The 27606-nt window shown below is 44.0% G+C and overlaps 3 protein-coding genes across 3 annotated transcripts in view; 1 reads left to right on the forward strand and 2 right to left on the reverse strand.

The window, feature by feature from the left end:
- Nucleotides 1-642, reverse strand: part of DCAF13 (DDB1 and CUL4 associated factor 13) — a 28959-nt gene extending 28317 nt beyond the window's left edge. Inside the window, exon 1 of the mRNA XM_063171438.1 lies at nt 536-642. Coding sequence (XP_063027508.1) covers nt 536-605 — 70 coding nt within the window. The 5' untranslated portion in view covers nt 606-642. The remainder of the gene's footprint in view (nt 1-535) is intronic.
- Nucleotides 643-727: 85 nt separating this feature from the next.
- On the forward strand, nt 728-14832 carry SLC25A32 (solute carrier family 25 member 32). Its single transcript, XM_063171447.1, has 7 exons — nt 728-902; nt 3624-3774; nt 4799-4884; nt 6102-6262; nt 11989-12102; nt 12645-12790; nt 14246-14832. The coding sequence occupies exons 1-7, from the start codon at nt 728-730 to the stop codon at nt 14379-14381; spliced, it is 969 nt and encodes a 322-aa protein (XP_063027517.1). The 3' UTR covers nt 14382-14832.
- A 2745-nt stretch (nt 14833-17577) lies between these two features.
- On the reverse strand, nt 17578-24054 carry CTHRC1 (collagen triple helix repeat containing 1). The gene is made up of 4 exons (XM_063171458.1): nt 23914-24054; nt 20728-20949; nt 19120-19336; nt 17578-18024 (listed from the first exon to the last, which is right to left on the reverse strand). The coding sequence occupies exons 1-4, from the start codon at nt 24052-24054 to the stop codon at nt 17882-17884; spliced, it is 723 nt and encodes a 240-aa protein (XP_063027528.1). The 3' UTR covers nt 17578-17881.
- Nucleotides 24055-27606: the final 3552 nt, after the last annotated feature.

Raw genomic sequence — 27606 nt, forward strand, 5'->3', positions numbered from 1 at the left:
TCTATTATTCTGTGTGTAAAATCAACACAATTTTTGGCAGTTTTAATAATGAATGTGCAAGAAGCGGAACTCGATGCACCAGGAATGAAACAGCATTAAGTGCAAAAAACTGCAAAGGGTAACCTAGGAAATATCAAGAACAATCTCGGGGTACCAAATCAGCGATTAAACCCCCAGCCTCGCACTCCTGCTCTGAGCAGGCTCTGGAAGCCCCAGGCTCTGCCGCGCCGATGGGAGGCCGCGGCACGGCAAGGCACATTCAGCTCCGCAGAGGCCCCGCACGGGAATGCCCCCCTGGGAGCGGCACCCGCGGGGAGAGCTCCCGGTGCCCGCAAGGAGGGAAGCCCAAAGCCCCTGCCCGAGCTCTCCGACTCTCGCTGCTAGCGGGCAGCGGCGGAGGGGACGGGACCGGAGCGGAGCGCGGACGACGGGCGCTCGAACGCCTTCCTGGGCCGCCGGCCTCATCCCTTCCGGGCGGGCCGTGCCTAGGGCCGTGCCGGGCCGTGCCGAGGGCCGGTGCCGGAGCCGCACTCACCGCGCTGCAGGTCCAGCTTGGTCTCCCTCACGTAGTCATCGGGGTTGCGGCTCAGCACCTTCACCCGCATCGCGCCGCGCCGGCACCGCTGCGCACGTGACCGGATGCGCCGCGCGGGCCGTTCTCGCGGGAGGCCGCGAGCCCCGCCGCGGTCCCGGCCCCGCCCCTGCCCCTGCGCGCGCGCGGCCGGCGATGGGTGCCGCGGGCCCCGCGTGCGCGGCGCGCGAGCCGCCGCTGTCACGCGAGCCGGCGCTGCGCTCCGTGCTGCGGCACGTGCGGCTGGAGAACCTGGCGGCGGGAATGAGCGGCGGCGTCCTGTCCACGCTGGCGCTGCACCCGCTGGACCTCGTCAAGATCCGCTTCGCAGGTGAGGCCGGAGCGGCCGCCGTCCCGCGTTAAGGACTCACCGGCGTGCCCGAGCTCGCCGAGCCCGGCCCGGGACCTGCCGGGCTTCCCGCCCACAGCCCGCGCTGCTCCGCCCGCCCCGTGCGCGGCTGCAGCGCCCCGGTGCCGGGGGCAGCCCCACGGCTTGGAATAAACCGGCCGTGAGGCGAGAGGGTGTCGCGTTCTCTCCCCCGCTATCCCGAGGTGCTCCTTGTCCCGTGTAGGGGCTGCCGCCGGTGCGGTGCCCCGAGCTGTCTGCGGGCACGTCGGGGAGCTCCAGCCTCTCCCCCTCCCGTGGCCGCCAGTGCCTGAGGCCCCCGAGCGCTGCCCGCTTGAGCCGGCGGGCTGCCCGAGCCCACGTTCAAAGTTCACCTCTATGCCAAACATTTTCAACACTCAGAGCTAGCGGTGGTTCTGCAATAACCTTGGCTGTTAACAATAGTGGTATTGTTTTGCAGAAAACTCCGTAACTGGTTTGTTTCTCCACAGGGAAACATGGCAACTTCTCTTGACTTTTCTGCTGATTTGAGAAACTTGTCAACCATTTATCATATTTTCTTTCAGAGAGGTAGAAACATTTTACCGTATCTTTGGATTGTTTTCTTAAATAGATACATGGATGTTTAAAGATCCCGAAACCAAACTATCACAGAGACATTTTTCAAAATTCAAAACGTTACATGTCCTAGTTGCGCACATCCTGGGCTGCATTATGAGAAGCACAGCCAGCAGAAGGGCTCTCTTCTCTCTGTTTTCCATTTGTAAGACTTTGTCAGAAGTATTGTGTTTATTTTGGGGCTCTCCAGGAAGGAAGGAAGGAAGGAAGTGACGCACTGGTGTGACTGCAGTGAAGGGGCTGGAGCACATGACACAGAACAGGATCCCTTTGGCCTCAGAAAGGAAGGGCTGAGGGGAGCTTTAAATTGCAGTCTATGACAGTGTTCTTGGAAGACACAGAGAAGGTAAAGCCAGATTCTTGGAGATAGTTAGAAGGAGCTGAAAAGGAGCAGGCACAAGCATGGATCATTCCAGTTATTTTACTGTGAGAATGGTCAAATACTGGAAAAGGTTGCCCAGACAGGCTGTAATCTCTTCAGCCATGGAAACATTCAGAAGTCAACTGGTCGTGTCCCTAAGTAACCAGGTCTAATTAGATCTGGTTTAAATACAGGTTTGGATTAGGTGGCTTTTGGAGGTCATGTACTTTCACATGCTTCTTTGGGTTGAAAATAATAATTCCTGTGTTTTGTCTTCAATGAGGGAGCAGGAGCTGATATCAGAAATGGATGTTGTCGAGATTCTTGGCAGCATCATTGACAGAAAGACTTGCATTCATTTCTCTGATTTGCGATCTTGTTTCATATGTTTATAAACTTGACCTAGTGTCTGCATGGTAAAAATTTCACAAATGTCTTTGGGAAAGGTCTAGCAGCACTTAGGAAGGAGAAAAGAGGTGTTTGTGTTCTAGCTTTGAGTGGTTGTCAAGGTGTTGAGGTGTTGTCACACTGTGCTCAGCAAAAGCATTTTGTCTTTAATGCTGAAGTCTGTCACAATGTCTATGGGACAAAGAGTTCAAAAGGAATTAGTAATAATGTGGCACTGAACAGAAGATGCCTGTTTACCAGGATTAATTTTGGTGGGGACACAAAAACTACACTTCTTGTAAAACTTTGAGATCAGTTTTCAGTACAGTTGCAGTCTAGCCATATATCTGTAGTAAGAATGAAAGCTGCTGCTATGTTGGCATCACAGAGTAATTTAGGTCAGAAGAGAGCTGAGGAGTTCACCCCCTACCCAGATAAGCTCTGCTTAGATCAGTTTGTTCAGTCTTGTGCACTGGAGTTTTGAGGAGCTCCAAAGATACTCTTCAGGCAACTTTTTCAAGTATTTGGCCATTCTGCTGGATAAAAAGTTCTGGTCAAAATTCCCTGTATTTCAGCTTGTTACCTCTTGTCATCTCACCATGGACTGCATCACATACCTCATCAGTAATCAACTTACTCCTTTGTTGTTATGGTAGGAGCAATAGTAGTCACCACTCCAAGCTTTGTGGATGTCCATGTTCTACATGATCTGTCAGACAAAAACTTGTTGTTGTCTGTATTTTTGAAGTGGTATTTTCTGAACATTTGGACAACCAGCTGTTAGGTTATTAGGTGGGAGAAGAAGCCTTTGTGTATTCTGGTAAAAACTGACTTGGGAATCAGTAAGATGTGACCCATTGCTTTATAGAACATTTTAAGGAGAAAATTTGAATTTAAGGGTTGTTACTTAGGACTTGTCTAAACAACTTAGAGAAACATGTCAAGGATGCCATCCATATCACTTGAAATATGATGCACAATTGCTGGAGTGCTAAAAAGAAGACACAGAAAACTTCAGATCTGCTGCTCATCAAAAATGTACAAAAGTGCATTTACTTAGGCTTGTCTGATTAATAGGAACTTTCCTCTTACTGAGCTAAGTAGTTATCTCTGGTTTTTATTTCTTTTCCCCCCCTTTTTTTCCTAAGTTCTTCAGCTCTAAGCTTATAAAGCTGTAAACCTCAGCTCTTGCATACTTGTGAAATAACACTCATGTAATACAGTTGATCAATTATGTTTCATGTTCATTTATTGCTTTGGAAGCTGTGGACTCCTGGGTCGGCTTGGAGGCAGTTGAACTTTATGCTTCCCGAAATGTTTTCCATTTCTGTCTTTTGTAGTAAGTGATGGATTGGAGCTGAGGCCAAAGTACAATGGAATTCTTCACTGTATGAGCACAGTCTGGAAGCACGAGGGGCTTCGAGGCTTGTACCAAGGGGTGACTCCAAACATGGTGGGAGCAGGAGCCTCCTGGGGACTTTACTTCTTCTTGTAAGTACCACTGTAAAATGTGTCACTGCCTGCACAATGCAGTGTTCAGATATACATTGCAGCTTCTTTGTGAGGTATAAAAATGTGCTAAGAGACTTACAAACTTGTCATTCTCTTAGCTAGTCCAGGTCTGTTAACGTTTATTATGGTTTGCTGTTTTAGAATTTAAAGCAATTTGAGTCAGAGAGTTGTTCCTTTGTCAGGTACAGTGCATTCCCTTGCTGCTGTGAAAGTACTAAGGAATTCGAGAGGTGGTGATACTATTCAGAAAGAATTCTCTAAAAGTGCCAATACACTGTTCTTAAAACCCCATGAAAAACAAGAATCTAAATTGATTTCTTGAGAATAAAGAGTGTGAAGTTTTCTACTAAAACTAAATGTTTGATTGTTTTTAATCATTTTAGTGACAGTTTTTTCATTGTTTTTGTCAGTTCATAGGCTTTGCTTTTAAAGCCCATTTTTTAATATTCTACTTTATGAAGTCTGTTAGTACTTATCCCTATTAATTCAAACATTTTAGGGACTAGTTAGCTGGCATGCCTATGCAAAGCTCACTTGTCAGTTGTCTAGACTCTATTATTGTTTTACTTGAGTCCTTAAGCTTTGCTGTAGATTGCTATTGACACTTCATCTTCTGTTGACAATTCCTTAATTCACAAAGATTGCAAACTGGATCAAGAGAAGAATGCTCAGTGTATTTCTGAGCTAGAGGGTCAATACCTAGCACTGTGGGTCCCACTAAAATTCTTTTTAAAGTTAATTCTGGATATCTGATAATTTTCAAGATGCAGTCCCATTGATACTGACAGTTTAATTTTACAATTTAAATATATATTACCATAGTTCGCTTTAAAGAGCTGACTGCTCAGAGACAATGAATCAATTAAATAACAGTAGTTTGGATGCCTTTTCTTCAAAGGCTGTGTACCACCATGATCTTAAGTCAGGTATGTCATTCTGGATTGGGTTTTTTGTGATGTGGGTCTGTGTTCACCTTCACTAAACTATGTTGTACATTTTCCAGTTACAATGCCATCAAAGCTTACAAGAAGGAAGGGAAGGTGGAAAGTCTCAGTGCGAGCGAACACCTCGTGTCAGCTGCGGAGGCTGGTGAGGTTAAATGCAAAAATTAATGTTCACTTGTAGCTGTTCCATATGCTACTACTTGCCTTTCTGTGTCAGTGCAGCTTTTTCTTACAGATGGCAAGGGTAAGTGTTCCAGCCCAGATGCAATAGTTTGTTGTCTGTAAATAAAACAAAGATGTCTAGCACAAATAGGTGGGTCACTGTGGTCCTCCAGTTTTGTGCAGAATTAGCAGTTGACAAAATGTCTTTTGTCCTAGTTTTCATTCTGTGTAGGCACTTTACATATTTAGTACTGTATTGGGTCCCAAAATGTAACTATGGAAATCTGCTGCTATCAGATTGTTAACTTGTTAAATATTTAACACCTGGACCTGGAAAGGAGGTGGCCTGTTGAATCATGGAATGGTTTGGGTTGGAAGGGACCTTAAAAATAATCTAGTTTCAGCCCCCTGTCTTTGGCTGGGACACCTCCCACTAGACCAGGTTGCTCAAAACCCCACCCAGCCTGGTCTTGAACACTTCCAGAGGTGGAGCATCCACAGCATCTCTGGGCAACCTATTGCAGTGCCTCACCACTGTCACAGTAAAGAATTTTTGCCTCACATCTAATCTAAACCTACTCTCTTTCAGTTTGAATCATGCCCCCTTGTCCTGTCACTACATGCTGTACAGGCAATTTGGAAAACTTCATTAGGATTTTGAAGCATTCATTTAACGTTGAAATATAAGGCATATTGTTTGAATGAAATGTCATAATGGATTCTGTCACAATGGTATTTTTAATAACCTATAAAGCTATAAGAGGTTCTTGCTATTAACCTGTCAAAATTATTAAGCAAATCTCACATCACTGAGGTGTCCATTAAATTTTGAATTATTGTATACTGAAGAATAACTCAGATAATCTGTGGTACATTAAGAAACTGCATTTACTGTCTACTCAGATTATACTACCAACTGTGGAAAGGTGAAGCAAAAAAGGGACTGAACTAGGAATATGCAAAAATACTTGTGCCCTGCTAGAGTACCACAACAGGAGTGAATTGGACTTGACTGTGAGCTTTGAAGGGGGAGAAAGGGAGCAATGGAGGGCATAAACTTCACCTGTTTTGAACAGTATGAGTACTCTGGTAGGAGAAGTAGTTTTGTCATTGTAGAAGCCTGTGTTATATTGGACTGAGCAGACTGGGACAATCTGTGGAGTTGGCATAACAATGAGAGTAACTTCTGTGTGTTCCCAGGAGCCATGACCCTGTGCATTACAAACCCAATCTGGGTAACCAAGACTCGACTTGTGCTACAATATAACGCTGGCGTGGATCCATCCAAGCGGCAGTACAGAGGAATGTTTGATGCTCTCATAAAGATATACAAGACAGAGGGCATCCGTGGCTTATATAAGGTAATCACTTTGCAGAAAAATTCCATGATTGCCTGGCACCACCCAGTAGCATGGTGAGACTTCTAAATATTTGTCTACAAAAAAAAAAATTGTAACAGCTCACTTTCATTCTGTGAGTCTTTCCCACTGAAGAACTGCAGCAAAAAGGCTTAGTCAGAAGAAAAGCCATTATACTGGTGATAAACTGCTTTGTAATTTTTTTTGAATCTTCCTATAATTAGAATTTGGATAAGCAGGTCAGCAACAATGTAACCTATGTTGCTGGCAGTGCTTCCTTGCATTTTATCCCTTATCTCTGTATTTCTAACCTCTTCTAGAAGATAACATGACTAAAGTACTTGCTAATTTTTTCTTCCACAATGGATAGTTTCACAACTGCTTATTTGCCCTCTGGTTATTGATGTCAGCTCTAGATACATTAAATTTGCAGACTTCTAAATAGGGCCTGCATATGTGTGAGGTTTTTGTTCCCTTTAATTTAGGGAAACAGATGGCAACAAGATTTGGACTTTTTGCCTCCTCTTCTCTTCAGGTCATGACATCAAGATGCATTCATCAGTGCCTGGAAGTTGTGAAGAAACCTATTTTAGTTCAGGCTGGCTCTTCTCCTGCAAGTGCTGCAGAATCATAGAATGGCTTGGGTTGGAAGGGATCTTAAAGATATTCTTGTTCCAACACCCCTGTGATGGGCAGGTGTACCTTCCACTAGCCCAGGCTGCTCAGAGCCCATCCAGCCTGGCCTTGAACACTGCCAGGAGTAGGGAACAAGACCACTTTCTCTTAGAAATTATCCTGACTACTGAACATTAGCTTATTCTATTTTCAGTGAAAAATGTGATCCTTCTTATTCTTGCATGCTTCATGGCAATGATTGCCAAATTCTAACACCAGGAACAGGGCACCTTACTTATTCCTAAATTCAGATTGTCAGGTTTGCCTGCCTGGATGTCTGCTCTGTTCCATGTAGATAAGTTCTGATTTCTTGGATCTGTTAGGTTTTAAGATGTCCTTCCACCCTTCTTTTCAGATTATTCCTGCCAGTAGCATGTGTCGCCTTTGGCACTAGACACTTCTTTGTAGTGTTAATCTGCAAATGTGGGGCTAAAGCAGCTACTTCCTTTGAAAAAGCAAATTACTTGCTTAAATCTGCAAAGAAGGTGACCTAAATAGGTCCTGAATGACCTACATAAGTATGCACACTGTGCAGCTTCCATTTGACGTCAGGACTGTCTCAACCTTGTCTGTACTGGGGAAAAAGGCACTTCTTCAGGTGGCTCTTGGACTTGTACATGATTTAGCTTCCCCCATTTCAGTGTTTGGGGGAGCTTTTATTTTTCTTGCTCTATTTGAAATTGTACAGCTAAAGCTTTGTTAATTGCCCTGAGTCAGGAGTTGTAGTACACGCAATTGCCTTCTTTTTCCTCATAATCTTCATTTCAGATAGCATTCCTTGTAGCAGATATGGGGATATCAGGTAGTACCACCTTATGGTAAATGAAGGGATCTCAAACAGAGCAACTGTCTCAGATAGAATTGGAAAAAAATCTGGAAAGAGTTTCTGTTTGAGATTTGTCTCCTTAGACAATAAAGAATGGAATTTCTGACCAAGCAATTCAATATTGCTCTTTACTGCACAGATGCTGTTACTGATCTGAGCAAATCCTTTTAGTCCTTTGAGGTACAAACGGGTTATGTCAGGCTACATCAATCTTTCTAGCAGGGATCAAAGCTGTCTTTATTAGCTCTGCTGGGTATTGATTGTTCATCAAACAGTTTGCCTGAATCTGGGTTTCTTAGTAAGTTGTTCCTCTTGAACTTGGCCTGGTTCTGAAAAGACAGGAGTCTCCTTTGCTCATTATCCCAGTAATCATCCAGTCAGCGATCTTCCACACACTCCATCCACTGGGCTTTGTCTTTTGGCCCCCTGATGACAGAGCTGCTCTGCTGCACACCAGGCTGAATTAAAAAACAGCTTGGGGTTATGTACTTTGAACACACCCATGGATCTGCTGGAGATTTGAGCTCTAAAAATTGCCTTGCCATTAATGAATGCAACCATCTCCATTTTATGAGTGCTGTGTTGTTCTTTTCAAGCATAAGGTAGGAGTGCCCAAACATGGTAAAATAGTTGTAAGATTGTAGGATTGGTGCTCTTAGGAAAACCTAAAATATCTCTGAGCTGTTGAGAAACTGTTAGATGTATATTCTAGAGTGACTGGCTACTAAGACATCAGTCAGGAATGCAACTAGCATCCTTCATGGCCTCTGTATTTCTGTATGTGCATTTTTTTAATTCTCTTTTATTGATTATATAGAAACAGCAGTTGGAAATAGAGCAATGCTTAATAAACAAGAGTAAAATACACAGGAAATGTATAAAATTTAAGGAGATTAAAGTAAAATCCAGGTTCATCAAGCCAGAATAATAATGTAGCATGCTGACAACAACAAAAGTCATATGAGTAATGTGTACTCATTACCAAGTGAAATATATTTGGGCACTTCTGTGTTGGCATTTCACTTTTGGTAGGCAAGATTCTATGCTCTGAGGATAAAGTACTTTTTGTGGCCCCTCAGTGGCTAAGGCACTTAGCTCTCTGTATTTTGCATGCTTTGCTTCTGTTATTTTTCTTCTTGTAAATATGAAGCTTGTAAGCTTTCTATATCTTTGTACTTGTACATAGCAAAATTCATTGAGATTTAGCCATCTTGATTTTAATTTAAGTTGCAGGTTCTACACAGAGACATAAGCATAAGTGGCTTTCACATAAAAGATGGTAAAAGATTTTTCACCATGAGGGAATCAAGATGGTAATGGCACCTTCAGGGTCTTGTCTGCACACGTAGTCAGAGCGGGGCACTCAGATGCTGCAGGTCTCTGACACACTGAGAGCCCAAATGAAGGCAGCACTGGAGAGATTTCAAGAGGTATTTGCTGCATTCTTTTGAAACAGACAGCAGAGGCTGTTCTGGCTTGAGTGCTGTCAAACACTTGAGGCAGTAATGTGAGTACCACATCACCAAATGAACCTTGTTCCCCTCTTTACTAAGAAGCACAGGTTTTCCAGTGTGTACATTTGCCTGTGTTTCTTTTTATTGTGATGGGTAACCTTTGAAACACTAACCAACAAGACATTTTCTTCTTGTCTGGATTTTCAGCACTTAAAACACTTCACGCCAACTTTAAAATATTTCTTTATTCCCACTGTCTGCTACTCAGAATTATATGCATTTAAATTTCTAATTATAGAGTATAAATATAGAACTATATTTAATTCCATCTATTGTTCTAATCCATTGAAAGAGAATTCAAGTAAGACTTCTTTGAGGAACAATTCATCATGTCATGTTTTCATTGGAAAAATCTTCTAAATATATATTTCAAATATTAAAGTAGAAAATAACAAGAATTACATGAAGTTATTATAAAATTTCTCTTTACAGTCATATTATGTATCTAAGAATAAGAAAATAGAATATGTTTCAAAAACTTCCCCAGCCAAGATATCTCAGTGCTGTGAAGTCAGTTTTGCTGTGAAACATTTTTCCGTAAGAATGCATGATTTTCTATGATCAATAAAGGTCTGGGTCAGCTCCTATTTTACTGAGGCACATTGGCTGACAGTTGCCTCACTCCCTTCTTGCATTTTTTAATATTGGCCCAACATTAAAAGTCCCTCAGTCTTTGGAAGCTCAGCACAAGACTTTAGGCCTGCTGGTATTTGTGTATGAAGTACAACCAGTAGATGCTTTAGGACTCAAGGGTGCAAATCCAAGGGCTCAAGTATCCAAATCTTCTGGCTGAAGTTTAAGAGTTTAGCTCTCTTAAAGGTTGTTTAACATTCTTCTTTTGTTGGCAGGAAAAGTATTACCTCATTTTTCTATGATATAAATACATTGTTCTAATTCTTTCCAAGTGGAGAACAGTTACTTCCACTGTCTTTTAGTTGTTTTACTGATTAATCACTGAGAAATGTTTGTGAAGATTTTCCCTGCTATCACTGTCCATGAGTTTCATACTGGTTTTGCTGACCCAGATAATTTTTTCTTTGACATTTTTGTATAGTTTTTTTCCTTCTTCTTCTGTTTTTATATTGCTTTTATTTTCTTCTCTGATCCAGGATTTCTGAAAACCAAAGTTGTCCTTTTCCCTCTGTTGGGCCCTTTGGCTTCAACTTCACTTTGTGCTTACAGCTGACAAAATACAGATAAGTGGTTTCATTCCACTTGTTCTCATTTGAGGAAGGTTTTTTTCCTGGGACTTTCATTAGCCTTTAATGCATTTCATTAGTTTGTGATTACTGATGTTGGGTTCATGACCATTTTTTATTACTGTGAGAAGCAGAAATTCTAAAAAGTCATTTCCTGAAAGACTGAAAAACCTTAGAAATCTATATGTAGCATTTGGAAATCTGATCCCTGAAGTGGTAATTTGTGTATTATCCATGCAGTTTTTGTGCCTGCTGTAGTTTTAGTTGTTGGGGTTTTTTCTGCAATTTAGGAGTTTTATTATTTTGTCTTGTTAACACTAATTCAGTGGACTCCTTCAGGGATCTCTTCTCCTTTTCACCTTCTCCAGGCTTTTAATCATATTCTGATTAAGTCAGACTAAGTCTTCAACATTTTGGGCTTGACTTTTAGTCTAATACAGACTTTGGCATCTGAACACATTTTTAAATTCCTTTTTTTTGCCCAAATGGATCATGGGAAATAAACTTTGATTCTTTGAGTCCTTTTAACCATATTTTGAACACTTTACTCTGTTACAATTGTTCCCTAACAGTTTGCAGCAAGCTTTAGAGTCCCTTTCTGGCCAAGATGATTAATCTTCCATTTATTTGTGTTTTTCAATGCAAGTGACCAACTCTTCAAAAAGAATTAGTGCTTTTCAGAACCCCTGCAGCTGGCAACTCATTTTAGTGGAGCTAGTCCTGGTCCTGGGGGAACTCCTGTCTTCTATTTCTTGTGGACACAGTTCAGAAAGTACCTGTTTTCCCCCTTCATTTCAAGTTTTTTGAACCTAAAGGTTGTGTATTTTCATGTGTTTGTGTATGTAAGAAAAACAGTGCTGGAGCAGCTCACTCTCTTCTCCCACAGGGACATGTTATGGTAGTGGACCTGGCAGTGTCAGGTTTATGGTTAGATTTGATAATCCTAAAGATCTTTTCCAACCAAAATGATTCTATGGTTCTATATAGGCACAAACATTTTTAGTCTAGAAATATATATATCTCATAGACACACATTTTTGTAGAGACACACATGCAACCACATGCATATCTGTTTCCCAGGCTCAATCACAATAATGTTTTGTACCTCTGCTCCTGGTGGCTCTTCTCTGAGTTGCCAGCATCTGTCATTGCTTTACCAGTCTCAGGTGGAACCAGACCCCTCAGTGCCAGTCTCTGGAAATGTGCACTGAGCTTGATTTGTGGTCTTGCAGTCCTAATCTGTGTTACCAGCTTGTGCTCTGTGAGGTGGAGTCCCTGGGCCACTTGTTTCATCCCAGTGACTCAGGAGGTGACTTTAGGCTGCATGTCAGGAAAGCAACAGTTATTGAGTGTTGGTGTGATGCCTGCCCTTAAGGACACTGAGTCAGACTGCAGCTGCTGTGCAGGCACAGTCTGTACATTAAGGGAGGACAAATGTAGGGGTGGGAGCTGTGCTCTGTCAAGTTGTTTAGATTTTGTGCATCACCCTTTAACCTTGTTTTATCCTTTTCTTAGGGATTTGTGCCTGGTCTGTTTGGAACATCACATGGAGCACTTCAGTTCATGGCCTATGAGGATTTGAAAGAGAGATACAACAAGTATAGAAACAGAGTATCAGATACAAAACTGGTAGGATGCTTGAGAATAAAATTGTGTTGTGGCATGCAAATAAACAGAAGTAGATTCCTTTTGTCAGGTTTACAGCAGCCAAATGTGCAAAGTATTGGTACATTAATTAAAGTGCAGAATATATAGAAGGAAATAATACTTTCTCACTTTTTAGGAACAAGCAGCTGGTTTTCACTGGTTTTGAAAACCAACTTCTTATTTTAGCAAGTGTTTTGAGAATTTTAGAAGTTTTTTCTTATGTTGTGGAACCAGAGGGGATGATATTAAACCCTGGAAAACTGTTCAGATGCAAGTTGGGCAAAGGTAACTACTATTGGAAGAAGTGTTTTAATGGGAATGAGAAGGCACAGCACATATTTTACAGTCAGTTACTTGTAGCACTGCATGTAGTAAAAACTGTCATTTCTTTTAATGTGTTGTATGATAGGAGGGAAAAATCTAGAGTATTGTTTGGTTGTACATTTAAAAATCAAGTAAGATTTTGGGAACTGGCTAATTTAGACCATACCTAAGGCAAGCCTGACAATTTTTCTTGCTTTTAGAACACTGTGGAATACATAATGATGGCAGCTGTATCCAAAATATTTGCTGTGGTAGCAACATATCCCTATCAAGTCGTGCGGGCTCGTCTTCAAGACCAGCATAACACCTACTCTGGGGTGTTTGATGTGATCCACAGGACCTGGAGGTAGGTGTGCAAAATTAAAAGCCTGCATGTTGCAAACTGAGTTCTACAGAATCAGAGCTCCTGTGCTGACTGCAGAACCAGAACAGTTCAGGGCAAACTAAGTGTTAGTTGTACAAAGTCATGTTGTGCAAGATGCCACCAACAGCACTAAGCTAAGGAGAGAGGGGGAGATTGGAGGGAGCCAATGCCCCCTGCAGGTTTGTGTTGTTTATTCTGTCTCCCTTCTCTCTTCTCCAGCAAATTTCACAGGCTGAAAAATAACATTGTCGTGGCTGGTTTGGGACACTAAATGAATTCTCACTTGAACTGCTTTGGCTTATCACACAGGACAGGAGCATTGTGCTGCTGGCAGTTGTGGCTAATCCAAATTCCTGGCAAGGTGAAGTGAGCTAGCCAGAGCTGATTATACTGATGTCCCTGGGTTACCCTGGGGCCTGCCTGCACTTGTTGTCTGGTCCCAGCTTCCTGTGGGACCTTTAGAGACCTGTGACCTCACACCTATTCATATCTTCTCCTGAACCTTCCCTGAGCTCTTGCCTGAGCTGCACAGTGCAGGGGAGAGTTTTCACACAGACCTGTGTGTTTACCAAGGGTGACCACCTCTGTGTGTGCATCCATGGCTTTGGGCAGTGCTTCTGGGTTGGGCCATACTGCTGCAGAGGTGGGAATGGGCTCCTGGCTGTGAAGAGGGGCCAGCTCAGTAAGTGCCTGAGGCTCTGTTGTTCCAGGAGCACCCCTGGTTCGGAGGCTGTGCAACCATTTCAACTGGAGGCAGTTCAGAGCAAAAGTAGCTCTGCTGTGTCAGTGCTGAGCCCTTCAGTGCTGCAGGCTGCAGGAGGGCTTTTTAGTTCTGCTCAAATGTAGTACAGCCATTCTGGAGCCACTGCTGAGCTCATGATGAAACAAATGGGACTTAGGGAGGGTTGTGTACACCACACCCAAGCATTTCTTGGGATCTCTGTTTGCTCCTCCTTCCAGGTGTTCTATGCCTGTGAGGTCTGCACCTGAAGAGATGAGATTTAATATGTCTATAACTTTTTAACAGCCCTAGCATGACACACTGATTGAAATTGGGTGAAATTAGGTTCTTATTTATTGGCCAGTGGAATCAAAATTCTGGAAGGGGTGCTTAAAATCTCAAAAAATGAATGGTGACTTTTCTTAGTTGTTGTAGCATGAAGAAAGATGGTAAATTGTCTTACTTAGACAATACTCACAAAAAACACTTAAAGCCTGGGCTAAATAACTGATCTACATAATGCTGTTATAGCTTAGAAGAAAAAACAATGGGTTAATACTTGATGCACTTTAAACACTGTCTGAAATGATTATTTCTAACCTGAAGTACATCTCTCAATGGGAGTGTGAGAAATAAAATGCCAGGCTTTGTTTTATGTCTCCTTTTTGTCTATTAAAAGGCATTAATTAAGACCTTTTTTTTTTTTGTCTTTAAAGGAAAGAAGGTGTTCATGGATTTTACAAAGGAATTATACCTAATGTAATCAGAGTGACTCCTGCCTGCTGTATTACCTTTGTAGTTTATGAAAATGTGTCTGGCTTTTTACTTGGTTTTAGGAAAGAAAATAATTAAAGGTATGGACTTTGTTCCTAGGAAGGAATCTATCCTTTATTTTTTATATTCATCATCTGGGAGAAATTTACTTCAGCAGTCTTCTTTGACACCGTGAATTGATCTGGTATTTTAAGGAAAAAATGTAGAGACAATAAACCCTGCCAACATCTCTCCTGTTGAACATTCCTGCATTGCTGCCTTCCTCTCTGAATCAGCTGTGTCTGCTTGAAGCAGATGTCTGCAACCCTGAAATAAGAGTGCTGTGACTGGGTGAAGGCAGCTGCACTGCAATTCCATTCATCCTGGCCTGCCTGGAATAACTCACTAAGCAGTTTCAGCAAGTCTCAAGATAACAGTGGTAAGATTCTGCTCCTGCACAAGTGGAAAACTTCATATGAAAGCAACCCTGGGGCCTGTCAAAACTTTCTTAAATCTCTAAGTCTCATTAAAACAAGGAATGTCATCTGAATCCACCTCTGTGTTATTCATCAGATTTTAGGAAGTGGAATGCTCCAGACTTCATTGTTCATCCAACACAAAAATGTGTTTCTCAGTGGGGTGCAGTTTGGAAACTGAAATTGTATTTTTTAAAACAGCTGTCCATTCTTGGGTTTGAATAATTGCAAGTCTGATGAAGATCAGTTCTTGTCTCATAGCAGGCCAAGTTTGCACTGTGGTTTTTGACTTGGTTTTAGCAGCAGACCAACATGCTGAAAGTGCATACATTGCTGGCAACTTAATTCATTTTCTCTTTTTCATCCTCTCTCCATCTCTCTCTGTGCCAGAGTCTGTCTCCATTAATCATACAGCTGACCACATATTACTAAGTAAATGCGTATTTTAAAGGAGGCTTACATTTTAAAGATGAGGATTTTTTCTAGTAATCCCATAGTGATGCAGTGTTCAAGCCAGTGTAGCAACAAATAGGACCACACTTACTTTCAGTAGTATTCTTTGGGAAAAAAAAATGTTTCTAGTCTAAAAAAATCCTGTGCACAGGACTTTATTTAAAAAAACAGAACAATCTGTTAATGTCTTCTGATTTGGTTTAAGGAAAAGATTGTTGATATATTGATTGCTAATTTACTGATAAATTATAGTACATATCAGTAAATCTGCATAATAGTTAGGGTTTTTTTTCCACACCAATAATTGCCATCAAGGATATGTACTTTTTAGAGTTCTGTGTTTGGTGGTTTTGGGTAGTTTATTTATTTAAGAAAGACATTACTGACCTTAACATCTGCCTCCTGCTGTTGGTAAGAAGATATTAAGTATCTAGTAAGTATCATTTAACTAGGAAATAAGTTAGCAAAGGCTATCAACGGGGGAAAATCATCAGTTTCATAGGGAGCAGAGTAATCACTTTGAGAAGTTTCCTGTTTACCAGACTAACCTAAAGCAGAAAGAACAATTTTTAATAAAAATTTCACAGTTTAGGAACTTGGTTTTAAATTTTAAGTTAAAATCTGGAAAGCTACAGAAACTACTGAGTATTTTGAATCTTCATTCAGTAGTCCACTCGCTTGTTTTTGTAGATACTGTTGCCAAATACCATATTTTGTATATAACTAAATTTATTCATAATTTACACTTTCTCTTCCACAATCCCATCCCCTCTACTGATAGAGTTGATCATCTCATTGGAAAGAATAATCTCATTGGAAAGAATAGTCTCATCTGGCTGGGGCCAGCATGGCTGGCTTTGGTTTTTATTACGGAAGGTTCTGTGTATATTTAGCTGAAGATAAATTTACTGGAAGTTTACCATGTAAATAATGTAGATACAAAACAGCAGCTTCTGCCTTTGGAGGGTGCTTACTGGGCTTTGTGTCTTTTGTGGTACACAGAACAAATTTAATGAAACACTGAATTAACTACCACCCAGGATCCAGAATGTATTGTGAAGAAATATAAAAACATGATAAAAGAGAAAAAGCACATAATCCAAGCCTGAATTAATGTGCTCTGGGCCAGAACAGCTTCAGGATAAATGCAGGGGCAGGCTGTGAGCATGTGCACAATCACTCACTGTGTGTTAGTGGACGTTCTGTAAGTTCACACCACAGCTCAGCTCATAGTAACTTGTTTGTGTTCAGGTACCTTAAAACCATCCTCCAAGCCAGTGAAAACATTGCAGTTCTTCAGAGACAAAATACCAGCTGTGTAACTTGCTGGATTGCAGCAAATCTCACACACCATCTTGCAGTTGAGCAAGCCCGAGTGCTCCCCTCGCTGCAGGTGTCCTCCCCTGGTATCTGCAACAACAGCTACAGGCAAGGGCTGCCCATCCTGGGGCAAATCATACAGCTTGTTCAGAAAAGAAAATGAGATTTAATTCTAAATAGCTGAAATAAATTCATTATCTCAGATTTAATGGGTTTTTTCCTTTTAATTTCTGGGAAGAGTGGAGATTTTTGCATGTTGTACATGCTTTTCATGAGTTTTTTTTATTTTGTTAATGTAAAATTGGTTTTGTAATGCAAACATAATTGTTGTTTCTCTTTAGAATGTGTACAAATTTAAAAAATGTTTGAATATGCCTCTTGCAGCATTTGGAAGAAAATACTAAAAACACTGAAGCTTATGTTCTGTGTTAGCTTGATCGGTGTTGTCACTTGTCAAACAGCTGTGACATCATTGTTTCACTTTATCAGTTCAGTTTTGGAAAGCCTATGCATTTCAACCTGTCTTATGTCTGTATCCTCTAAACAGTTTAATACATCTAGTTTTTAACTAACACCAAAGTGATTCTGTATAACTGAAAGGCTAAATCCAGGAGAATTATTTTATTGGAGCAATGAAATTAAGTGTCGTAACTGTAAAATTATTTAGTGTCTGCATATTAGTAATGGAGACCAGTCATAGATATTACACTGAAATCCAGTCTATCAAGAAGCAAGAGAGGGAAGAAGAGCTTAGGTAGTCTGGTTTTGCTCAGTTATTCATAATATGAGGTATTTAATACTTACCACATTGTCTGGGTCACAGTTAAGTCACCAGGAGTTCATTGAGATAAGACTGTAACAGCAGAGCATCCTATTCTGCAGTCAGGTTTACAGGAGTGCGTTTTATGTGTGTTTTCTGAAGGCTAAAGCCAACACCTGATTTTACTTTCTTTGAACTTTATCTATAAAGCCTTCTAAAAAAATCGTGTATCACAACACCATATAAAATACTTTAAACACATTAATGTTCAATAAAATAACCCGGATTTCTTTTTTGTAAAAGGTCTTATTTATTTGATACAAAAAGTTATGGTTAATTCTAAAAACAGTGGTGGTATTACATCAAAAAAGAAATTTAAAATGTTAATGAACTTGGTTTTGATATTTGTATTCTAAAATTATTATTATAAAAAGCCTCTGCTGTGTACAAAACAAGACAAAGGCTACAGATGCAAGGCTTTGGTGCCTTTCAGTCCAGTACTTGTGTCCAACTCTATTGAAATAAATTCTGAAAAAAATAGTACAAAATTTAAAAAAAAAAAAAAAAGGTATTATAAAAAGAGAGGGAAGTTATTTTGGCAGTTCTTCAATGATGATTCGGGAGACTGAATTCCATCCAGTAGAAGCATCTCCCCGTGGATAATCTGAGCACGTCCCCACCCAGATGGCAATATCCACCAAGCCAGCGTTGATCCCTTCACACAGACCTTCCACTGGTTAGAGACAAAAGTCAGGTTACCTCAGCAGACACAATCCCTTTGTGTTTCTCAACTGAAGGTGGACTCAAGTGCTTAAAAACAGCAACTTTAGTTAAAGGTGAAAAGGTTTTAGAATTTTAAAACAATTTCAGCAATAAAAACTCTTATGTAGAGATGTGGCAACATCTGTTAAAGGCATGCAGTGCCTCTGTCTGTGCTGCTGAATGGATGAAAGGATGGCAAAATGGGAGGTATAGCTGCTGCCTTAAATACCCAAATTTACACACTGGGAGCTGGAATATGGCTTCATACCCTTCCAGACATTTTTCTAGCAGTGATGGGAGGGGGTGGGGGCACAGCCATGCGTGATTTACAGCTCAGCTCTGTAAAGGTGATGGCCACCCTGTAAGCTTTTCCACACGTCCGTCACTGCTTCTGCATGGAGTTGCATTCCTGATGCCCCACTAGCACCACTAGATGGAGGTGGGGTAATGAGGACAAGTCAGCTCTACCCCTATGCTGAAAAAATCCTGTAACAGCTCTAGACATTAGATTTCATGCAGTACAGGGAGAAAAATGGAGAAAGGACACAGAATTTATGTTCCTTTTTCTTAGTATCACATCCCTTTATGTTGAATGAATTCACTAATTTGCCTCTGCTAAGCGAATGAATAATTGCTCCCAGGTATTTCACTTTGGAGGTACTTTTGCGCCCCTCCTGAAAGCAGAATAGAAATTGCAGGAGGAAAGTGTCATTTCTGCACAGACAATGTGCAAATACCAGTATTTTAAGCCAGGATGACACTATCTACTTGGCAGTAAGGCTGTTTCTCCATAAGTTAATATAGCACAGAATGTCTCTGTAGTCATGTTGTGGCAGAGATCAGTAGACCTGTCTGGACAGAAATCTCTTCCATTTCTAAATCTCAGAATATAGTACCACGAAAAGTACCACAGCAAGAAAGTACCACTTAATAAATAATTACAATACTATTACTTATCAATAGCCAGCTCTGAGACAGCAGAGTAAGAGAACAAGTGTGAGTTGGCCACTCTCTGTGTTTGCTGCTGCTGCCTCCTGCTCCATCCCTGCTCCCCCGGCACACGTACCTGAGGAAGTTCTGTGTATGTTAATGGTAGAGTTCAGCTCTGGGCTTCCTTGATCCAAGTATATTATGGCCTCGATGGGCAGCGGGCCAGCACACTCTGCCCCGTTGAAGGTGAAGTACCAGCGCTGGCAGCAGGCGCTCCTGCACTTGAGCCGCAGCGAGCCGCTGAACAGCACGCGCAGGGCGCTGTTGGAGCGCATCTTGGTGAACGTGCATTCCTGGCAGGAGACAAAGGTGCTCTGGCACAAACCCCTGACGTTGAGCCCATTTTTTTCCTATATATTTATATTTAGGACACAGATTTAGGAAGACATTTATTTCAAAATGTTTGGGCTATTCTCTTTAGGCCCCTCTGGGGAAAAAAAATAAAATTACAGCCTGGGAAATGCCTTGTGGTGCAAAGATGCAAATCAGAACAGCACCTCATAGATGGTAAAGGAGAAAATGGATTATGGAAATTCTTAACTTTATTTAGATAAGTCCTGCTGTTAAGTTGCTAGCCTAGTCACCTTCTGGGATTTATGTAAAAAGATATAAGCTCTCTGAAAGCTGCACTCAAGCGACAGGATCACACAATCATAAGGATTGGAAGGGACCTCTGAAGATTTTCTATTCCAACCCCCAAGTCCTTGCACGACAAGACAGCACAGTTTCTGTCTCTGCTAACAGAAATCCTGGGCTTAACGATTATCACAAGACTTCTGAGCAGTTTATACCCAGCAAAAGCTCCACAACTGAAAAATAAGCACTTTCAGTTTTTTAAGTGGTTGTTAGCCTGTCTTCAACATGCTGGATTTCACAGGGGAAAAAAAAAAAGACAAAAAAAGGAAAAAGAAAAAAAAAAGAAAGAAAAAGAAAGAAAAAGACAAAAAAAGACAAAAAATACCAAAAAACAAACAAAAAAAAAAAAAAAAGAAAAAAAAAAAAAAGACCAAAAAGGAAAAAAAGAAAAAAAAAGGAAAAAAAAAAAAAGAAATAAGTAAAAAGTTAGGGACAGTTCTGCAAGTAAGAAAAGTCTACTGAAAAATTTGATTCTCTCTCTAGCCACAGCACAGCAGTTAAACTGCTATAATCACTCTGGGCTTTGCTTCATAGCTGGGATTGAGCAGGGATTTTTTCTAAAAGTTTTACACCCAGGGCTGCAGTGAGGACAGAGTGTTTGTGTCAGTCTGGGTGACGCAGGCAACTCTGCTCCTGAACAACGCTGATCCTTTGCAGAAGCATCCTGCAACTGCAACTGAGTTTCAGTGAGTAACCACTGTGAAGCAAGAGTTATAAAGACGGGTACAAATAACAGATTAAAGATGTTCATCCCTTCTTAGGATTGAAATGGTGAAAACCTTGCCCTGTTTTGGGCAAGCTAGAGAGGTACTTTTTTGGTACTGTGACTTTCAGCCTTACAGTGACAGATCTGGTCTACTGAACGTAGTCTTACACCAGCCACAAAATTCTTCCGAAACCCTATTCCAGGAATGAAAGAGGCACAGAGCTGAAACACAGCTGAGAGCAATCCAAAGTAGCTAAGCCTTTGAGAAGTTCACCCTTGCACGCAGGAAAGCAGGAAATGTGTGGGGCTGGAGCTGTGCAGCCCCGGCGCGGCGCCGCTTACCGCGATCTTGCCCAGGTCGATGCCGTAGTTCAGCGCGCTCCACGAGCACTGCTTGAAGTTGGGCGTCCAGGACTCCTCGATGCTCTCCCGCATGCACTCGCCCTTCTCCCCCTTCAGCCCGTCCCTTCCCGGGATCCCGGGTGTCCCAGGGATCCCGTTGGCTCCCGGGTTTCCATCCCGGCCGGGAACGCCGCTGGGGCCTTGCAAGCACATGCCATTGTACTGGAAGAGAGAACAGATCTTGCTGCTCCCACCCCTCAATTCCGAGGCTAACCAAGTCAAACGCAAGTGAATAACAACAAAGCACACCCCCCCTGCTGTGCCACAATGGGCTATTTCTGCATCTCCCAGAAAATGGTTCCACTGAAGTAGAAAAAATAAAGGAAGAATAAATTTTCAAAGATAAGCAGTGCCAGCAGAATTTGCTGTAAAATAGGATGCACCTTTTTTAAATGAAAATATGCATAAATCCTAGCATTAAAGAATTATCTAGTCCAAGAATTAAAACCTGTTGGAAAATTTCACCAGAGTCAAAACAGAAACAAAAAAAGAAGTCACATGTTAATAGTTACTTTTTCCTAACCCACCATTACTTGTATAACTGTCTATGCTAATACCTGTTCAGTATGGTTTGTTTTTTTTCCTAAGAAAATTTTCTATTTCAGAGAGAGCAAAGGTTAATGCCACTTTTCTTCTGTCACTGCTCCTCTGGTGAGGAGGTGACAACCACATGGTGATAATCAAGCCCCACAGTTCAGACTCCGATATGCACACAAATGGATGGTGATATGGATGTGGGAAGCTGCATCCTGGAATAAAGCTGAACTCAGAAAGCCTGCTTGTAACAGCGGGAAAGCAGACATGGGAGGAAGGCACACTCACATCCTTCCTAACATCACAGCATTAGGAAAGGTCAAATGTTGCCCTCCCAAACTCCATGTTAACACACATCACCTTTTCACCTTCTGCCCACCTTGGAGAGTAGGTTTGTGAAGCCCAGAGCTCCCTCCCACAGCAGCCTAAGGGCTGGGATGTGAGAGGAGCACTGGGCATGGGAATGCTGAGCAGGAACCTGCAGGGGCTGGCCAGGGCTTTTACTTCATGTGCTCTGTCCTCTCTGGTGCTGACTGCTTCCTCCCATCTTCATCCCAAATCCTCACAGATAGCCGTATTCTGCTCTTCCACTTTCTCATATTTATTTGTCTTCATCTAGTTTAAACCACCTAATGCCTGTCTGTTTAAAAAAGAAACAATGCTTCAGCTATTCCCCCTCATGCCAGCCATGCCCCTGTCTGCCCTGCAGGAGCTGTAAACTAAACTGTAAGCTGTAAACTGCCTCTGCCCTCTTTTCTTTGTCAAATTGGTGAATTTTCTTCACTGAGGCTGTGCCTTTTCACAGGCTCTGGTGCAAAAACCAGCAGAGCCATCACAGGCTTAGCTGGAGCCACACCAAAAGTAAAATCAGTGACTGCATGGAGAGGTCTAGTAAGAAGTCAGATGAGGGTGTGACTAATGGTTGCTAGCTTTCCCTTACTACCTTCACCAAAGGAAACCCTGCTGGCTAAAGGCAGTGGAAATATTGGAATATTTTCACGAAGAAAACCATGCTTCAGAAAAGTTCGCTGAGAAAGGGTTGGTTGGCAAAGCACCAACCCAGGAGAACAATGCAAGGACATTTCTATTTCACACAGCAACAGTGATCTGGTTTTGCTGTTGCTTTCCCACTGGACTCTGTTTGTAATGGTGACTGGCTCTGGCTTTCGCATGTGGTACCTCACCACAGAAATCCTGCATGTGGAAATAGGCAAGAGCTGGGTCAGGCCAAAGCTGTGGCCTACTGCCCCCATCCCCAGAGCCACCAGGAAGGGCTGGCCTGTCCCCACACAGGAGCTGCCACCCACAGCCAGACAGGGAGAGCACCTCAGCCATGGCACATCCCAAAAAATAAATGGGAGCACAAGAATCACCTGGGCTTTGGGCTCTACTCCAACTAAAATTGTGTCTTGCCAAGTCAAGTCTTTTTCATGTTTTCTTAAGCTGGAAATGCATAAAACATACTTTAAACATCCACTGAAGGCAGGATCCCCCCTCAGTCCTGCCTCCACTCTGCCCTGGCAGGGCTTCTGCTGAAGCATCTGTACAGCTGGGCTGTGCATGAGTCAGCTGCCATTGATTTACCCACTCTTTGCTGCTCACTCTGCTGCACCCAAAAAGCACTGAGCAATTTCAAAGCACTGAGGGATCCTGAAACATGGCTCAGAAAATGTTAACTCGTCCATGCGTACAGACTCCTTATTCTCAATGCAATTCAATTTCCACAATAAAAGTGAAAAGATAATGAAGTGGTGTGGAAGGGAAGGAGCTTTGCTAGCAGTGGTGCTTCCAGCACATCCTTTCAGGGATCTCTCTGGAGATCATGGAAGAAATGGTCATACCACTGATTTTCTGTAGAAGGGGAAACGGCAGTACAGCAACTCACAGAAATACCTTCACATCTGCTTTCTACATTCCAAGGACTGGAAAATTTCCCTCCTGTCATCTATCCCTGAGATGGGATAGTCCCAATGCATTCAAGTTTCTAGTAGCAGTGAAATTTCAAACAATGGTGTGCAGTCCCTGCCGCCCAAGGAAATAATGCATTCATGCCACTCCGATGGAAAGTGTGCTCGGTGAGCATGCAGACAGTTTCAGAGCATGCAGATAGTTTTTCTCATTACTATTTATCCACTAGCATTTTGGGAGCTAAGCAGCATTCCCTGCTGATGTTTGATTGTAAGGCTCCGGCGCTGGCCCTGCAGTGCGCGGAGCGCAGCGCCAGCCCCGGCCCCGGGCACGGCGGGGAGTGCGGGCTCGGCCGGCGCCAGCCGCCATCCCGGCCCGGGCCCGGTGGGGCAGCGCTCACACACACACCGGGCCGCCGAGACCCCGCGGTTTGTGCCAATGCCCATCAGCGCCTCCTCCGCGTTTTCCTGATTCAGCGCAACAAGGGCTCGATTAACTGAACCGAGAGATGCCCAGCGGCGCGGGACCGGCGCTGCCCTGTTTGGAGCGGCCGCCAGGCTTCTCCAAAGCCTCTGATCTATCGCCTTTTTGGTATCTTTGCAATAACAAAGCGGCTGCGTGGCTCCTCCAGCCGCCCCCCGCCCGCCCCGCTCCCGCTCCCGGTCCCCGGCCCGCCGCTCTCACCACGTCCACCACCTCGCGCTGGCGGAGCGCCTTCTGCTTGCCCCGGGGGCTCTCGGAGCCGCCGTGCGGCGGGGCCGCGGCCAGCAGCAGCGCCAGCAGCAGCAGCAGCGGGGCGGCGGCGGCGGCCGGGCCGCGGGGCATCGTGAGGGGCGGGATGCGCGGGGCGGCGCGGCAGAGCCCGGCTCCCCGCTCCGGGCGGCAGCGCGGCGATAAATGAGCCTTTCAGAGCGCGCAGCCCGAGCCCCCTCCCCGGGGAGGCCGGGAATTTCCATCCCGTAACCGGGCGAGACGGCCCGGCAGAGCCACCCCCCTCAGCCATTGGCACGGGGCCGGGGCCTCCCGCCCCTCGGGCCGGCCCCGCCGAGCCTTCCCCGGGCCGCGCCGAGCCGAGCCGAGCCGAGCCGAGCCGAGCCGAACTGAGCCGAGCCGAGCCGAGCCGAGCCGCGCCGAGCCGAGCCGAACTGAGCCGAACCGAACTGAGCCGAGCCGAGCCGCGCCGAGCCGAGCCGAACTGAGCCGAGCCGAGCCGAGCCGAGCCGAGCCGCGCCGAGCCGAGCCGAGCCGAGCCGAACTGAGCCGAACCGAACTGAGCCGAGCCGAGCCGAACTGAGCCGAGCCGAGCCGAACTGAGCCGAGCCGAGCCGCGCCGAGCCGAGCCGAGCCGAGCCGAGCCGAGCCGAGCCGAGCCGAGCAGAGCCGAGCCGAGCCGAGCCGAGCAGAGCCGAGCCGAGCCGAGCCGAGCCGAGCGGCGGCAGCGCTGCGGGGCCATGCCCGGCGCTCCCGGAGCCCTCCCGGCTCTCCCCCCGGTTCTCCCCCCGGGTCTCCCCCCGGCTCTCCTCCCGCGCTCCCGCAGCCCCAGGCAGTTCCCTTCCACGCCTTCAGGTGTTTGCCCGGCGCTCGGTAGCTCCTGTCCGATGAAGGAGCTGTGTCTGCAAGACACCGCCTAACGCCACAGCGGGATGCTGATGCACCGCGAGGAGAAACTGTGATAAAGTATCGGCCGGGCATCAGTCACAGATTTCACTGTAACAGAACCCAAGGTAAGGACGCAAAATCCTTCTGAACAATAAAGGATTTGGGGCTTTTTCGAAAAACCTGGTATTGCCAGACTGAACATTGGCAATTTAGTAACAAAGGGAAAGTTTTCGGCTACCCAGTGTAAACCATCCCATACTGCTTTAATTCCAAATCATACATTGCTTTTCATCATTCTCGGATTGAAAGCACTGTAAAAGAAAGGATGTGATATGTCCTCAAGAATTCAAAATAGAAATAACAAATGTTTGAGGTAGCTCCTGTATACTGCAAACTTCGCGGTATTTGTAGAGGTAGAGTTTCCAGAAGGGGGAGATAAACTTCAACTCTTTTTTTTCTGAAGTATTTAACAAAACCACACATTTCTCCTGCAGGAAAGAATGCTGCAGCTATTCTCTACAAGAAGTTGAGTCATTCAAACAGGCTGCACGGAACCACATTTTTGTGTGGACTGAACCCCTTCATGTGGCTCTTCACTTAAGCCACTTCTCTCCTTTCCCTGTCTGTGCCGGTGGAACAATAGCGGTGAAGTGAGAGCTGCAGCACAGGTCAGTCCCAGTGCTGTCACCAACCCCGTCACACGCTGTCCTGAGAGCTGGGACTGACGTCAGCCACACTGCTGAGGTGAGGGCTCCTACCTTGTGAAGAAGAGCAGCATTACATCCTGCCAACTTCAAAAAAACAGCTGGTAAATCACAATGGTTCCCTAAACCAGCTGGGAAATTTTATGGAATGATGTAAATCCTTAATTGTAACAATTGCTTTGGTGACAGCCTCAGTCAGCATCCACAAACACAGGCAGAGGCTTCATTGAGCAATGGCTCGGTGCTGCCTCTGGGCCGATGGCAGTGCTGTGAGGGCGGTGATGTTTGATTTCTGTGTCACCTGCATGTCCACACAAGCGTCCTTACCGCGGGCTGGGGATCCTCAGCACCAACACAGGCTGTTGCTAAGGTGTGTCCCTTCACAGGGTGCCAGACTTCTGCACTACAGAATTAATTTCCTCAGGCAAGGTGCAGCAGCTGAAGTACACAGTGCAGCAGCACTGCACGCCTTCCCAGGCAATCACTCAGGGTTTTAGAGAATAAAATTTCCATGGATGTTCATAATTGTTTCCCCACCTGGGTTTGCTCACCATATGTTTGAGTGTGGTTTGGAAGCCTTGAAATTCCAAATGGCTTTGCCAGAGGAAGCAAACTGAGGAGCACTGTAAGAGAAGGTCTCAGCAAACAGCAGTGGGACATCTGCTTTGAGCTCTGGTGAGAGCATTGTGCAGCTCCTAGCCCTTGCTTGACTTGCAGTGTGCATTTCCATCTGGAAAACAGCAATGTCAACATCCTCCTTAGCCTTCTTCAGCCCAAGCAAGCCTTGCCATCTGTTAGGCTTATGTTTTGTGGTCTTCTGATATATTTAAATGCTTCTGAGGGCACAAACCACTGCCAAATGCTGGTGAGATACTCAAATTGAATCAGAACTACTGATCTACTTTGCCTTAACTATTTCTTATAGCTCAAAGGAGTGGTAATAAACTCGCCTGAGCATCCTCTGACCATGATCCAAGGACTTGGCTGAGCATACTCTAACCATGATCCACATTACATCAACTAGTGATTCTTTCATTTTATCCATCCTGCCATATGATATAGGCTTTATCTTTTGTATATGGCCCCACAAACATATCAGAACATATTAGGATGTTATTGATGTCACTAAAATCTCCCAGATGGCCAGTCTGCTCCTGCACAGCCTGGGCAGGCTCACACAAGGTCACTGTGGCACAGTCAATGCATCTTGCACCACAGAAGCTCATAGATGAGGCTGATGCCAGGAGTGCAGTCTCTCAGCTGCAGCTTGAGCTGCTTTCCCCCTCACGCAGCCTCTCAGCATCCCAAAAATCCAGACACACAAGTCTGGAGAGAAGGATGTCCCCATACACACATGTGTTTCCATTCACCTCAGCTCTAACATATTTAAAATCAAGGGACTGCCCATGGGGTCACTGGGTCTCTCTGCCTTTCCTGTCCAAACTATTCCAGTTTATGGATCCTGTTTGTTAGCACACTGGTTTGACTTCAAGCAGTATTTGTTATTCAATTTAGTTGTTATTCAGTCCTCAGTCTTTACAGTGTGAAATAACTGCAGGGAACCAGGAGCACCAGACTTAGGTGTTCATAAACATTACAGAAAGTTCAAGGCTGAGGATCCTGAGACAAAAGAGGCCCATTAAGGTAAGTGCCAAGACTTGGACTTTTCATCTTCCTTTAACTCTTATTGCTTCATACATTTCCCTGTTCTGAGGATATCTGGGAATTTTGATTTTGGCTGGCAGCCTGATCTCTGCATCACTCTGTTGTTATACCCTGGGTATAACAACATATGATAACACTCAGCATCCTTGCCAACCTGTCTTTGGTGCTTTTAACTGTGGAGTTCATCCTTTTAGATCTTGTTCACTTTAACACTGGCATTTTAGGGTGAGTTGTAAGTTGGTGTAAAAGGCTGAGATCAGGGAAAACTGTTGAATTTTTCAAATGGCTCTTTGCAGGCTGCCTGTCTGATCAAGGAGACAAAGAGCTGTCTGTACTGCTGTGGAAGAAAACCAAAGTAAGATCTCTCATGTAATTTATTACAGATTTAAGAAATTGATTCCAGCTTCCA

This window comes from Melospiza melodia, chromosome 1 (assembly GCF_035770615.1).
Source record: "Melospiza melodia melodia isolate bMelMel2 chromosome 1, bMelMel2.pri, whole genome shotgun sequence".
NCBI classification, from domain to species: Eukaryota; Metazoa; Chordata; class Aves; order Passeriformes; family Passerellidae; genus Melospiza; species Melospiza melodia.

Bases quoted from the DNA above. Each gene is read 5' to 3' on its own strand.
- SLC25A32 (XM_063171447.1), top strand. From the start codon at position 728: ATGGGTGCCGCGGGCCCCGCGTGCGCGGCGCGCGAGCCGCCGCTGTCA. The intron at 6,263-11,988 runs GTAATCACTTTG...TCCTTTTCTTAG, and splicing joins GCATCCGTGGCTTATATAAG to GGATTTGTGCCTGGTCTGTT. The intron at 12,103-12,644 runs GTAGGATGCTTG...TCTTGCTTTTAG, and splicing joins GAGTATCAGATACAAAACTG to AACACTGTGGAATACATAAT.
- CTHRC1 (XM_063171458.1), bottom strand. From the start codon at position 24,054: ATGCCCCGCGGCCCGGCCGCCGCCGCCGCCCCGCTGCTGCTGCTGCTG. The intron at 20,950-23,913 runs GTGAGAGCGGCG...TCTCTCTTCCAG, and splicing joins AGCGCGAGGTGGTGGACGTG to TACAATGGCATGTGCTTGCA. The intron at 19,337-20,727 runs GTAAGCGGCGCC...GTCTCCTGCCAG, and splicing joins TCGACCTGGGCAAGATCGCG to GAATGCACGTTCACCAAGAT.